The sequence below is a fragment of the Mirounga leonina genome, unplaced genomic scaffold (genome assembly GCF_011800145.1).
Source record: "Mirounga leonina isolate KUSES-001 unplaced genomic scaffold, KU_Mleo_1.0 Mir_129, whole genome shotgun sequence".
Lineage (NCBI taxonomy): Eukaryota > Metazoa > Chordata > Mammalia > Carnivora > Phocidae > Mirounga > Mirounga leonina.
In genome coordinates this window covers 77,410,585-77,425,192 of record NW_023270323.1, presented here as the reverse complement: position 1 = coordinate 77,425,192, position 14,608 = coordinate 77,410,585, and the positions used below count along the sequence as shown (strand labels likewise).

Here is a 14,608-nt window from a genome sequence, read left to right as displayed (position 1 = left end):
TCATTAGGGACTTCCCAGAGTCTGAAATCGAAATCTCATCTGATATTACCTGACATCAACAGCGGTCAGTGGAAGGAAGGACGAATAAGTGAATATTCACAAAACACACCTTCCTTTGCCCTAAAACATCCCTGCTGTGAACTTAGAATGCACGGCAGTTACTAAGGGGAACTACTCCTGCGTACTATTTCTGACAAACGTTTACAAATAATTGGTTTTGTATTTTCCCTCAGTACTACATGAACAGTATAAACAAAAATCAGTAAAAAAGACGCTATTTCAGCACCAGCCGTAATCACTCCTGTGCGTCCAGGGGCATTCTAAAAGCACCATCTAGCACATGTGTGGTGTTCCTGTTTCCGTGGACTAGCTACCAAGCTCCTGTAGGAGCCAACACTCGACCAGTCCTGGGGGCCAGGCTACTAAAACCACGGGAACAGTGAAACCACACTGGTTCTGACTGGCCCTCCTGCCCGTCTGCACACAAATGCGTCTCAGGAAATGGTCTTTCTCGTAAGCTTTTTCTTCAACTTGTTTGCTCTAAAAAAAAAAAAATCCTTTTTCCCATGAAACTTTTTATAAATTCGCACCAACCACTACTTCGGTAAAGGAAGGTCTGCTGAATGATAAATAACGACACACAACTGACCCAAGTACCCCACCCGGTTTAGCAGGGTGTGTACCTTCGTTCTCCGCTTCAGAGCCTCCTGTGCTGAAGGATCGCCACCTCTCCTTGGCTCGGGCAAGACAGATGTCAAAGAGCTCTGGAAGAAAAGCCTCAGGGTAAGTATCACGGGCACATGGGCACAGAGAGCACACAACCGCCTCGTTCCAATACTGACAGTTCAACCTCAGTCCGCACGCTCACGAGACCACATGAACAATTCCCCCCAACATGGCCTGAAGGTCCTACTGCAGCCTAAGACATCAGCACATACTAAGGAAGAATTCATAAAATATTACCACGATGTCAGGTATGACTTAAATTACACAACCCACCCCTACAAGGCCACTGTTCTGACTTGTTTCTGAGTTAATTGCCTCTACCAGCCTGGGAGCTCCTTGGGGGTGAGACCATAAAGGTCCCTCACTCACCTATGTGTCTAGAGCAAAAGGCGCTGGGACGGACACAGATCCATATAATCAACTAACATCAGACTAATGGACGGAAGCAGAGACCAGCAGAAACCCATCTGGTTTCAGAAAAGGACAAGAGGCAGCCCCTACCGCCATGGCCCAGGCGTCCTCATCTCGCTACCGGAAGTGGAGAGGGGGCCGAGCACAATGGGCAGAGGCTTCACGACACCAGGGTTCCTACTGGCAGCCAATTCCCAGGATAAGCCCCCATAAGGTGGGTTCCAAAGCTCCCCCGCCCACCCTAACAACGTTCTTTTTCAGTAAGTCTTCTCTTTGAGTAGCTTACGAACAGTGAAATAATACCTCATGCTCACAAATTTTGCTGTCATAGACAGCCCTCCACGGGTATATCCACACCCCATCCTTGAAGGAACCAAAGTGAGGACTCCACCTGCAGAGACTTCCCAGGCCCCCCGGGCCATTCACCCCAGCCCCGGGTCCCTCATCCACATCCTTGTCGCTGATGAGCACCGATGGATCACTAAGACTTTCACTGCAGCTACCCAGAGAATTTCTGTCACTTTACTTTTCCTATCATTATTTTGGAAAATACAAAAGAGCACGACCGCCTCCCAGACAGTGAATGCTATTTTATTAAAGCATAAGCCAAGCTGTGGTAACAGCACTGTGATCCAACAAGTGCAATCTGATTACTGACCTTTTTCCAGCCTTGTTACAGATCTGACTCACAACACACTGGTTGACCAGGGCAGAAGAGGGTACGACGGTGAAATGTAACTTCACACTATTATCCCTAGACGAGAGGGTCTGGAGAACCTATGCCTCCTCTCTTTCCAGAAGGTGGGCTTGGCTTTGATCATTCCAGCAGAAGACGGAAGGAAACCACCCCACGGCCCCTGACCCCTGGGAACCACTGGCCAGAAGAGGTATGTGACAGTTCAAACACAGACACCGGCAGCCTCGGGGAAGAATGGGTCAGAGTGTCAGAGTCCTAAAAGTATCTCTGTGGCTTTGCTGCTGTGTCTGCAGTGACGAGGGGAAGAGCAAACACACCTTCCTCCCAGACCCGGGTTCAAAGCCCAAGGCTGACTTCCCACAGAGCGAAGCTTTAATAATAGTACTACGCTGACTTCCTAGAAGCTTCCGATCTCACGAGCACAACCTTTAAGAGCAAATCTCCAGGGCTTCCCAAGTTGGAACGCAGGCTTCCGACTCAGCCAGGGGTAGAATCGAAGCCCGACTCCAGCACGCACCAGGGTGGGGGGCAGTCCCTAACCTTTTCAGGATGGCTGTCGATGTTACAGAAGACAGGTAAGTAAAGAACTGAACGTGATGTGATGCCCGCCTCAACAACTGGAATTCACGACTATCTGCGTTACTGGCTTCATTGTTCAGTAAAACGGAGATTAAGGAGAACCCAAGAAGGTGGCATGCATTCATTCAGTGAATACTTCTTGAGGGCCTGCCATGTGCAGAGAGCTGGGCTGGGCCCAGGTGACAGAGCAGAGAGCAGGACAGGTGGGTCCGCAGCTTCCGGGGCACGTGCTCTGGCGGGGGCAACGGACACCAGGCAGCTAACTGTACCAGAAAGGTGCGACGTAAATAAAATGAACCAATACCAGCATTTAGACAACTTTCAAGACGTATAATCGATTAACTAGCTGTTTAGCCCCATCTACTCAGATACGGTCCATAGAAGATTCTAATTTCCCTAAAATCAACCCAGGCATCAATGAGAAACACACACACACACACACACACACACTCTGCATTATGTCCAGCTGTTTGATAGACTTTAGAAATTTTTCAAGAACAAGGACTGAGGCAAATACTCAGCGATTTCTCCAAACCCCTACAAACGAGTCCTACAAGTTAAATGTCACATATAATCCTCTCAGGTAAAGAAGTTAAAATGAGCCAGAAATGGAGCTTGGAGGAGGTCACTAGAAACAGAAACCAGTAACCATCCACACAACCAGCTGACCTTACTCAAGATGGAGAACACTGCCTGGACAAGGCTCCCATCATGGGATGAGATCAGTGTCTTGTAAGATAAAAAAATAAAGTAACAGTAATAAAAAATATGAACCCTAGCTACACAGAGAAGATACAAATCAGTTTTCCGCTCGAACGCCTTCCACGGGGTGAAAACCGCCACCACCAACCACACGAGCGCGTGCCGGGCACGAGCACAAAGGACGGGAGGAGGAAGAGGCGCCGAGACTGCAGCCAGGGAGAAAAGGGAGAACGAGTGACCGCCAGTTACGAAGCACTAGATTCTAAGTGTCTGAGCTCCAGTGTCAATCTCCCTCTGGGGGCGCAGCCTCGCGGGGTGCCGGGCACGGAGCAGGAAGCCAGTCCGGGGCGCGCGCGGCTGCTGGGGGATGATCACCTGCACACCGCACGGGGCATCCGGAAAGACAAACAGCCCGAAGAAAGCGGAGTACAGATCTCAACCTCCCCTCTGGACTTCCGCTACTAGGACTCAGGGACCCCAGGCCTGGCACAGCAACTGTCCTTCTATGGTGCTTATATATAAGCTGCCTGGAACAAAATGTTGCGAAAAAACCCCACAGTACCCTAGATAGAATGCCTCCACAGAAAGAACACCCACCTTCCTTCCACTGTCATGTCCCCATCAAGCCTGGCTTTCCACAGCACTTGGAGAAGAGATCCTGACGTGACCCAGCCCACCGCTGCTTTGAAACCCGTATGTGCCACCCTGTCTATTCAGGGAAGAGGACAGGTATCAGGAAGAAGGGAGGCGTGTGCTTGGGACTCCCAGGTAACTGAGGCACGTAGGAGTGACCCTGGCTGCCCCGCTGTCTCTCCCTCCTGGAGGACACAGTTACCAGGCCTCTCAAAAGACTCACGACAGTGGCTACCTTTCTTCCTCACGGGGCAGAGGGGACGGGAGAAGCCAGAGGACTGGGGCTGGAAGGAGGCAGGGGGAGAGGATACATTCTCCAAGCCTAGGATAAGGCAAGCTACTCACCATGGGTGATGTTTAACTCGTTGCCAATGGCTAAGCTCCAGACTTTGCCTCTCACACTGGGAGGGATTCCCTGCCACCATAAATCTCGAACTTTTCTAGAGCACCACCTGCACAAAAACGGAAGCGTGGATTTAGGAGTTTGTTCTCCATGAAGAAACATCTGGCTACCTGTGCGCCCAGCCCCAGACCAGAAGAGCAGGGGATACGGAGTTGCATGTGCAGCCCCTGCCCTCGGGGAGCTGCAGCCCAGCGTTCCGGAGGCCGGGAGAGCAACAACAACGGCTGTTCGGGAGCTGAATCCTGAGTGACCGGCAGCAGTTTAAGCAGGTAACGGACGGGAAGGGCTTTCAGAGCAGAAGGCATGGAGCAAGAAAGAACCCGGGCCGCTGCAGGAACCGCAGATAGCTGGGCACGGCGTGGGGGTGCTGGGGAGCCCCGAGAGCCCAGCAGCCGGCCACCGCACTGCACGCAGGCCAGTCACTCGGGGAGTGAGCTGCCCAATCCCGCTGGCAGTGGAGACGCGGAGGTGTGCGGGCCACGATGCTCACGCACCGCCAACAGCCGGGACTAACGTGAAGGTGCCAGGGCTCCCCTGGGGCTTCTCAGCGCAGCACAGCGGGGAAGAGCACGGGCTGCTCTGACCGAAACCAGGTCTGCATCCCAATTCCAGCCTTACCTGCCGAACCCAGAGCAGATGACTTCTCCCCTCTGCCATCCAGCTGCTGACACCCTCCCCCAGAAGGGCGCTGTGAAGGTCAAGTGGGACAGGGCACAGAGGCGCCCAGCCGGTGCACTAAATGCGGGCTGCTGTGGAAGCGCCCACGTCTAGCTCACATCAAGCATCGGCCACGGCAGGAGGCACTGCAGGGGCAGGGGGTTCTGCAGCCACACAGGGACACAGCCTAGGGGTTCTGAGCACCTCCACTCTGTTCCTGGGTCCCCTTTGAGAGAAAGTATTTCCTGTGTCCAGCCTGTTAAAGACACTGCCTAGAAAAATCGGGCTCCAAGATAGCCTGTTTTCTTAGCAGAGATCCTCAACAGGGCTGTCTGGGGACCCCTGTAACGAGAGCCAGTAACACCCAGGAAAGTGCCAGAAGCAAGTCCCCAACATCCTAACATCCAGCTCAAGTGGAAAGGGACAAGCCTGAAGGGAAACTCGCATCCACGCTCCCCGGCAGTGCCCACTAATGGGATGAGGCCCAGAAGGAGCCACCCGCGTCTGCTCCTGGCCTTGGGACTGGGACTGCTGTCCACACGCTGCCCCTCCCCCATTCTGAACGTGCAGGAAGAATAGATCTATAGCTGTCCCTTGGGTGTTAAGATGACAGCAGCTGCCAGACTCTGCTGGGTACTGGCCACTGGGGGTGTCCTCACAGACCCCATCCCCATCCTCAGAGGACAACAGATGCTGGAGCAGATGGGTGCAGTGTAGCCAGGGGTCTCCCACAGTCACCTGGGCAGCAAAGTCTTCCCCAAGGAAGCCTGAGCTTTAGAGAACGAAGGGTTAGCTGGATGAGGCGTTACAGGGCAAGAGCATGCTAAGCAGAGGGGATAGAACATGCAAAGGTCCTGTGGCTCCCTAAGGAGAGGGCTCATCCAGGCAGGAAAGCTGTGAGCCTAGAGAGGAAGGAGCAGGTTATCTCACAAAAGATCCCACCAGCTAAGCAAAGGAATTCATACTGTATACAAAGTAGTAGGAAGTCACAGACATTCTACACTGGGCGGGGGACGATGGACACAGACCTGGGCTTTAGAAGATCCCTCAGGACACTGAGCAAAGACAATCTGGGGGTCAGATGGGGGATGTCACAGTGTCCAGGCAAGGAACAGCAGGCAGGGCTGAACCAAGGTTGGAAGGGAGACCCCACGCCACATAAGTGTAAGGTAAATCCACCGAAGCCTATGACAGGAGCTCCGGTTACACGGCCACTTGCGGTAGGTTCTAGAGGGAAACACCCGGCCATCGAGCTGTGCCCGCCACACCACAGCTTACATTGTTTCCCAGTTAGGCAAAATCTCGTTGTTCCAGGTGAGGACGGCGTTGCCAATGCTCTCCTCCAGTCGGCACCTCTCCTCCAGCTGCCTTCTCCTCCGCTGGGCCTCCTTCACCTCTGCAAACCATGATCACAAGCAAGAAGAGAGCACCTGTTAACCGACCCCTGCTGCTTCCACGCAGGGTGACTTTGCTCAGAGTCCCGCTGCGAAACCCCCCCAGAAAAAGTGACCGAAGTGGAGCTGCGAAGCTTCCCTCCCAACACCCGTTTCAGGCCTCATGGGGTGTAGAATGTTTAGGCCTCATCTACCTCTCAGTGAGTTTTTAAGTAGAACGCACAGACAGAAGAGTACACAAGTAAGAACACAGTTGAACTACCACAAGGGAGAAACCCATAAACGACCACCCCAACCAAAACCTAGAACACTGCCAACCACCAGACGCCCCCTGTGCTGCCTGCCAGATCTCCTTCCCAATCAAACCTCTAGCCTCGCCTCTCACGGCTCAGGCACAACTCCTAGCTTGTGAGGAGCAACTCTGGGAAATACCATGCATCTTAATCTACCCATGCTTTGCGGTATTTCTTTCACGGTGGTAAAACACCTAAAACAAACAGTAGCATTCTAACCATTTCAGGTGTACAACCAGGGGCACTGAGTACGTTCACATGGTTGTGCGACCGTCGGCACCATCCACCTCCAGAACTTTCTCACCTTCCCCGACTGAAGCTCCACACCATTCTACTCTCCATCTCTAGGATGCTGACTGCTCTGGGGGCTTCATGTCAGTAAAATCATACAATAGGTGTCCCTGAGTGAGTACCTGATTTCACTGAGCAAAATGCCCTCAAGACCTGTCCACACTGCAGCAGGTGTCAGAACAAATGTCCTTCGGTTTATGCTTAATATTCGTTGTGGCATGGGGCCACACTGTGTTTATTACGTATACTTTTTAAATATGCTGCCATCTTAGAGTTTTTAAGTGTTGCATGGATTTTATCAAACCCAATCACATCTTCTTGTAAATGAGGAAAGCGGAGCCCAGAGAGGGGAGGAAGTCTGCCCATCACCTTGGGCTGAAGCTTTACCCAAACCTAGAACTTCTGTCCTAAGTGATCTCTTTTCTTGTGTAAATTCAAAGTGTTATCTCCTTGGGACCCCTGGGTGGCTCAGTCAGTTAAGCATCTGCCTTTGGCTCAGGTCATGACCCCAGGGTCCTGGGTTCAAGTCCCACATCGGGCTCCCTGCTCGGCAGGGAGTCTGCTTGTCCCTCTGCCTGCCGTTCCCCCTGCTTGCGCTCACTTGCTCTCTCTCTCTCTCTGACAAATAAATAAAATCTTCAAAAAAAAAAAAAAAACAAAACAAAACACCAAAGTGTTATCGCCTTGAAGAAAGCTACCGGGAATGGACAGTTTTAGTGGAAACATGCTTTTGATGGAAAATTACAAATTTCAAAATATTTAGGCATCCACCAAAGTTCAGGATCTAGGGCTCCAGGAGGTAAAAAGAAAATCTCCTGAAAGACACGAAATCTCGTGCCGTCTTACATAACCAACATGTGCAGATTCCATTACCTCGTTTCTTGGCCTGAACCACCATTTCTTCATACTGCTGCCTGTGTTTCTGAGCTTCTTCAGCTGGCTTCGCTGGGAGGTTTCTTGATAGAAAATAGAGGATTTTCACTATTAGAAACATCAAATAAAAGTCTTGGAAAAATAAAACTTGAAGAATCATTTACTAAAAAAAATGAAAAACTCAAAAGACCAAAAAACTACATTTGCTAAGATGACCCAATACGCAGCAATTTCATAAACTAAAAATATTTACTTACAGAAATAAAACAAGCTCATTATTAAAAAACCCTGAAGGAGAAAGATTAGTAGAAAGAAAGGAACAGTTGCCCACAGCTCCCATCAACGCTGATCTCCCGGGATTCTTCAGTCGGGCTCCAGGGCGACCGTGTGCTGACCACAGTGCACCCCAGCTGTCACAGTGACCAGGAAGTAGGGACCCTAACGGCAAGTGTCGCGCATTTGGATGAATCCGCTCCCCGACCAGTTTCTCAGGGGTGCGAGCTTTGTATCCACTATGGGCTCATTGAGCTCATCTATTTTGTTTCTTTTACATACAAATGTGCATCACAGTTCTGAGCATCTAAATGGATGTGCAATTTGTTCCTGGGTAAAAAAACTCAAACGCACAGGCTCTTCCAGAAACGTGCTGGTGAATTTGCGGGTGCTCGACACCTGGGAGGCGGCAGGTCCCGCTGCTGTGCTCCTCAAACAGAGCAGCCCGCGTTCCAGCATATTCTGAATGACCGCCCGGCTTTCTGCCGGAGGGCATGGTGCCTTTTTTTTTTAAGATTTTATTTATCTATTTATTTGACACAGAGAGAGAGAGAGAGCACAAGCAGAGGGAGCAGCAGGCAGAGGGAGAAGCAGGCTCCCCACTGAGCAGGGAACCCAACGCAGGGCTCGATCCCAGGACCCTGAGATCATGACCTGAGCCGAAGGCAGCCGCTTAACCAACTGAGCCACCCTGGCACCCCGGCATGGAGCCTTCTGACAGTGCTGGGAGGGTGGTCCCGAATGGGCTCCTTCTGGGTCCCCATCATCTTTCTATTCCTGCACTGCAGGACTCTCCCCATCCACCACACAGCCACAATTGCCACGGACCGAGAGTTAACATTAGAAGACCCATTTCTGGGTTAGTTAGGCATCCAACTCTTGATTTCTGCTCAAAGTCGTGATCTCGGGGTCACAAGATTGAGCCCCGCATTGGGCTCCGCACTTGGCATGGAGTCTGCTTGCGATTCTCTCTCCCCCTCTCCCCCCACTCACATGTGCACGCACTCTCTCTCTCTCAATAATTAAATAAAATCTTAAAAAAAAAAGGAAGAAGAAAACCCATTTCTTCTTTAGATTTCATCAGTTTTAGATTTCAGGGTAGGCAGGGACCTAAGGAACCACTGTTTTAACAAGCTCTCTTTCTCCCTCTTTTCAAAGCTGTGGGATCTTTCTACTCGAACACAATGTTCATGGAAGCTCCATACTTAAAGAGAGACAATCTGTGGCCTGGGACAATGCAGCAGTCCCTTTACCTCACTGAGACCTCCAAAGGCGATGTGTGAACCAGTCATCAAAGCCCATCTTATCCACCGATGGACACTAGAGGCCTAGGGAGAGGCAGGCCTGGTAAGATCACTCAGCCCACGTACCGCCGACCCCCAAGAAGCCAGCTGGCCAGGCCAGGAGCTGTCCTACGGCGCTGGGATGCCCCCGCAACACCCCCACTGCAGGACACTTCCCTGCGCTTCTTACCGTCAGGAGCCAGCCCGTAATTTACAGTGGCTACTTAGTATTTCTAAATGCTAAATTAAAATGAAAAACCACCTCAATGGAAAACCTTTGTCAAAACTTCTGCGTTAAAGGACGGTTTTGCAAATCAATTCTTTATTATTATTATTATAGCACACATGTTATAGGAAATAATGAGGAACTGAGGATTTTAATATGTGCTAGGGCTTACTCTTTCTTCTTCCCTATGGTGACCTGAGCTCTTTTGTAACACAGAGGTGATCAGCAAATTGTACTTATCAACTCGAGCAAACGTTCTAGAGATTCTTTTTAAGACTCACGCTGGGGGGCGTCTGGGTGGCTCAGTCGTTAAGCATCTGCCTTCGGCTCAGGTCATGATCCCGGGGTCCTGGGATCGAGCCCCACATCGGGCTCCCTGCTCGGCGGGAAGCCTGCTTCTCCCTCTCCCACTCCCCCTGCTTGTGTTCCCTCTCTCGCTGTGTCTCTCTCTGTCAAAAAAAAAAGACTCACGCTGGTCTGTCTTCCAGGATGAGTGCGGTGGTGGACAGTGGCTCAAAATCAAGATTCTTCCTCACATTCTGCTTTGGAGAGGGTGGCTTGCTAGGTCGTCCAGCCTTGTCTTCATATTCCTGGGACAAAGAAACAAGGGTAACTCTGGACCTCGCCAGTTCTGATATTATGAAGCCTCTCTGAGTGCAAGAAAGCGGTTTTGTAATGAAGTCTTTCAAGTCACTTTGAGGATAGCACATCCAAAATACTTCCTTTTCAGAAGGACACATTGGCAACTAAAGGGGTCATACAGCTCTGCAGTGAGGACTGCGGCCTCCCTTGCTGCTGGGGGAGGGGGTGGTCACTGAGGCCCACCATCCCAGCAGTCCCACCTCAGGCTTTCTGCGCTTCTCCAGGGTAAGAGGTGTCTTCTGGCTTCTGGACAATGTCAACCTCTGTTCGTTATTGCAGTGACCACTGGGAAGCTTGAAGCCAGAGCAATAGCCAAGCTCCAGCATTCATCTGACCCCCTGGCTTCATCTCCTACCCACTTCCAACCAAAATTTCAAACCCCTTTCCTTTTATCTCATGGCATTTTATGTATTTTTGTTAGCCCTTCAAACAGTTTCTGAAATGAGAAAAGGTTAAACATTTTTTGCAGAAGATGATTAAAAGTGTTTCTTTTCATATATTTTTTTTACTGAAGTACAGTTGACACACAATGTCGCCTTAGTTTCAGGTGTACAACACAGTGATTCAGCTTCTCTATATGTTACCTGTGCCCACCACGAGTGTGGCGGCCACCTGTCACCATATAACGCTCTTACAGTATCATTGACTCTGTTCCCTGTGCTGGGCCTTTTGTTCCCATGACTTATTCATTCTATAACTGGAAGCCTGTGTCTCCCACTCCCCTTCACCCACCTAGTCCCTCCGCCCCCATCTGGCAACCATCAGTGTGCTCTCTGTATTATGGATCTGATTCTGCTTTTTGTTTGTTTACTCATTTGTTTTGTTTTTTACATTCCACATATATGTGAAATCAGAGGGTATTTTGTCTTTCTCAGTCTGATTTATTTCACTTAGCATAACACATTCCAGGTCCATCCACGTTGTGCAAATGCAGTTTCATTTTCTTAAAAGCAGAAACATAAAAAAAAATTCTTTAACATCTTTGTATGAAGCCATGACTGCAAGTTGTTACATAAATATTTGTGCCATGAGCAGCCTCACCAGCACTGGGTAACTAATGTGTCCCCTGGTCACACCTGGTGACCCACATTCCAAATGCCCAACCAGAAGAGTTCAGGAGAGTCAAGCAAGCTGGGACCAAAGAGTCTAGCTTCAGAAACAGCGTGCGTGTGTGTACGCGCTCTTAGCCCTCTGCCCAAAAGAAAAAAAGAACCAATACTTTCTTATTGCCTACAGATGAGGCTCTCGGGATCCTCCCACTTAAGGGAAGACAATCTAATTGGCAAGACAGGACAGACAAATGAATAGCTAACCCAAGATTTAAATAACCATTCCAGATAACAACAGAAGCAATATCATGAGTGGAAAGCAATTAATTGCAAAATGAATTAAGTTGACAGTCACTGCCAAGGGGGTTGTTACTGGTAACATGATTTGGCCAGCAATTATTCTCTCAACCACAAGAGCCTATAGAAGCTTCTAAAAAGTAGAAAGGTGTATTTATTTCCTCAAAACACACAGGCTGTGAGAAGGGGTACACCAAGAAGCAGGTGGGTGGGGCAGTTTCTGTGCATCTGGGGGCACAAGATTAGATGCCATCGCGGTCTACCAGGAAATGGTCCCACAGAAATACCAAAATGACTTCTGCCTACCCCAAAGTGGGAAAACAGACTCCCTTTTTCATCGAGTCAACACCTGAGCACACACTGTTTCAGGCACTCAGCTGTGACCTAACACAGCATCACGCCACTGGAAGCTTCACATCTAGCACCAGGATGTCAAAGTCTTGGATTTTATAGACAATCTACCAAAAGCTGTGTGTTGAGCAAGATTCTGAGGCATGTTGCATTTTCACAACAATTAGTAATGAATGCCCTGTAAGGTGCTACTCATCTGCTGACCATGGTCTAGTGAACTATATGCCAAGGCCAGAGATGACAAGCCCCAAGTTAAATGTCCCAGAACGTGGACACCCATTTCCATTTGCTTTTGTGTGCTTTACACATACTGTCTCATTCTATCTCCGTAACAATCTCCATGGCAAGTCTCGCCCCATTTTACAGATAGGGTAACTGAGGCTCAGGGTGAAGTGTCTTACCCCCAAGTACACAGCCAGCAAGGGGCTGGGGTTGACCACTCTGTGCCAGCCCAATCTCTTTGTGAATACACTCAAACAGGTGTGCAGTTTTAGAGGGAAAAGGCCCAGTCCTACACAGGTTAGGTGTGGCCCCTGGAGCCAGATCGGTGTGGGATAAAATTCAGATCCACCAAGAACCAGCTGTGACCTCCAGCAAAACACTTACTTAGAATCCCTGAGCTTCATGTCCGCATGTGCAGAAACGGAAGAGAAGCCATACCAACCAGAGAGGACTATCTAAGGAACAGGGAGAGGCCTGGCGCACAGGAAGTTCTTGATAAAGTGTAGCCCTGGTTGCTGAATGCCATTACCCTTAGACCTGAAACAAGGGAGGGAGGGAAGGAGGGAAGGAGGGAGGGAGTGAGCGAGCAAGCAAGCAAGCAAGCTAGCAAGCTAGCTCTTGGGCCAAACAATCAAGGAGCCTGCAAAGTCTGCAAACAGCACAAACACAAAAAGGAGTAAAGTTAACCAAATGCCCTGATTCGTAACCAAAAAATATCAGGTCTCTTCAGTTAGCACTCGGAAGCTCTGTTACAACAAGTACAAACAGCTCCGTGAATGAGCAGAGAGCTTTGCGCGGACGTGACACACACAGGTCACCTTCCCGCCCAGCTCTCTGTGCGAGGAGCCACCACCTCTGTCCCCATGTCACAGAGGGAAGGTGCAGGCCCAGAGATGTCAGCGAATGGCCCGGCTGGGGAGCGGGGGGCTGGGATCAGAAGCCAAGCATCTGGCTCTGCAGCCACAGTTTCCAGCACTCTCCAGAATGCATGAGAAATGCTCACAGACATGATGCGGAAGTAATTCAATCACTCACATTCTGTCTAAAGAAAGCTTTCAACCATGACAGAAACCTGTAATATTGAATTAAGGGCAGATGTAGGGCAAATACTTTTGTTTTAATCACAGAGAGCACTGCATGATTAAGACAAAACAAAACACAACAAAACAAAAACAGAGGCGGCCTGTCCTGCCCATACTTGAAAGCGAAAGGAAAGCCTTTCCAAAACTCCAAACAGCATTGCAGGTGTAAATTGCACTGGAAACGGTCACAGGTCTTGCTCCACACCTAGTTCTTCCAGAGGCTCACATGGAGGTGTCAACAGTTAGCTCATATTCCCAATACGACAAACCGACTTTAGAAACCAGAAAGGACTGACTGCCCTTTTCCGCTGCGCGACCGCGGCCACCATGGGCTGCACACCCGCTCCCGAGAAGGGCCCGATCCAGCCAGCCCTGCCTCACCGCGCAGCGTCCCCACCTGGCTGAGGATACGGAGGAACAGATGTACACACTGGCCGAGAAGGGCCTGACTCCCTCAGGAACTGGTGTGATCCCGAGAGGCTCGTGTGGCCTTGCCCAAGTGCTTTCTGTGACAGGCAAATAAAACCTGGAGAATCCTGAAGTCCAAAGGACTTGCTCCTGATCTTCCTGAGGATCCCTATCATTTAATTAAGAAAGCTGTTGCGGGGTGCCTGGGTGCCGCAGTGGGTTGAGCGTCTACCTTTGGCTCAGGTCGTGGTCCCAGGCTCCTGGGATGGAGTCCCGGCATTGGGCTTCCTGCTCAGCCGGCAGTCTGCTTCTCCTTCTCCCTCTGCCCCTCCCCCTGCTTGTGTTCCCTATCTCTGTCAAATAAATAAATAAATAAAATCTTTAAAAAAAAAAAGAAAAAAAGAAAAAAAGAAAGCTGTTGCTGTTTGAAAGCAGCATGAGAGGAACAGAAAGGATAAGGATGCTAAACTCCGGCTCATTCTGACCCAGAGCCATGTTTAGTGGTTGGCTCGATATTCGTAAGACCAAGAGAGTCCTGTCCCTTCCCCTCAGTTGGAAATACGAGTCACCCACAGCCTCTGCCCTGGTTGCATAAATTTGTCTACGCACTCAAGCAATAAAATCATTGTTTAACCAGAAAAAAAAAAAAAGAAGAAGAAAAAGAAGAATCCTTTGGGGAGAATGGGAGGGAGGGCTGCAAATAAAGCATCCCTGGAGAACCAACTTTTGGCCATGACTTATCAGCGTTAGGGGTGGCATGTGATGGGGTAAGAGCCAGGTCTCTGGAAGTGAACAGTGAGTTGTAAGCCTGGTTCTGACCTGGGGCAAGTCCTCTTGCTCCTCACTCAGCCTGCTTCCTCATCTCTGAAAAGGCATCAACCGTGAAGGCGCCTGGGAGGAGGTGAAGTGAGGCCCGTTCCGCAGCTGCCACTAAAGCGTGAGCCCCTTCTGTGGACCAGGCCCAGCCTCAGGCCAATCTATCCTCACAAAGTTTCTTCTCTTCTTGGGACCCCTATGGGATCAAGTTTTGATGAGCCTGCAGGCTGCTCAGCACAAATCAACCTGCCAACACCCTGCCCAGCCACAGAGGGAATTGAGAACAGGGTTTTTCAAAGT

The 14,608-nt window shown here is 50.1% G+C and overlaps 1 protein-coding gene across 4 annotated transcripts in view; it reads right to left on the bottom strand.

Annotated features, from left to right (window-relative positions):
* TBC1D14 (TBC1 domain family member 14) overlaps positions 1 to 14,608 on the bottom strand; it is a 103,034-nt gene that overhangs the window by 21,046 nt on the left and 67,380 nt on the right. For all 4 annotated transcript variants that reach the window (XM_035005348.1, XM_035005349.1, XM_035005351.1 and 1 more), the window contains 5 exons: positions 9,913 to 10,031; positions 7,660 to 7,742; positions 6,087 to 6,204; positions 4,094 to 4,200; positions 684 to 764 (listed from right to left, as the gene is read on the bottom strand). In XM_035005348.1, the coding sequence (XP_034861239.1) occupies positions 684 to 764; positions 4,094 to 4,200; positions 6,087 to 6,204; positions 7,660 to 7,742; positions 9,913 to 10,031 (508 nt within the window). The remainder of the gene's footprint in view (positions 1 to 683; positions 765 to 4,093; positions 4,201 to 6,086; positions 6,205 to 7,659; positions 7,743 to 9,912; positions 10,032 to 14,608) is intronic.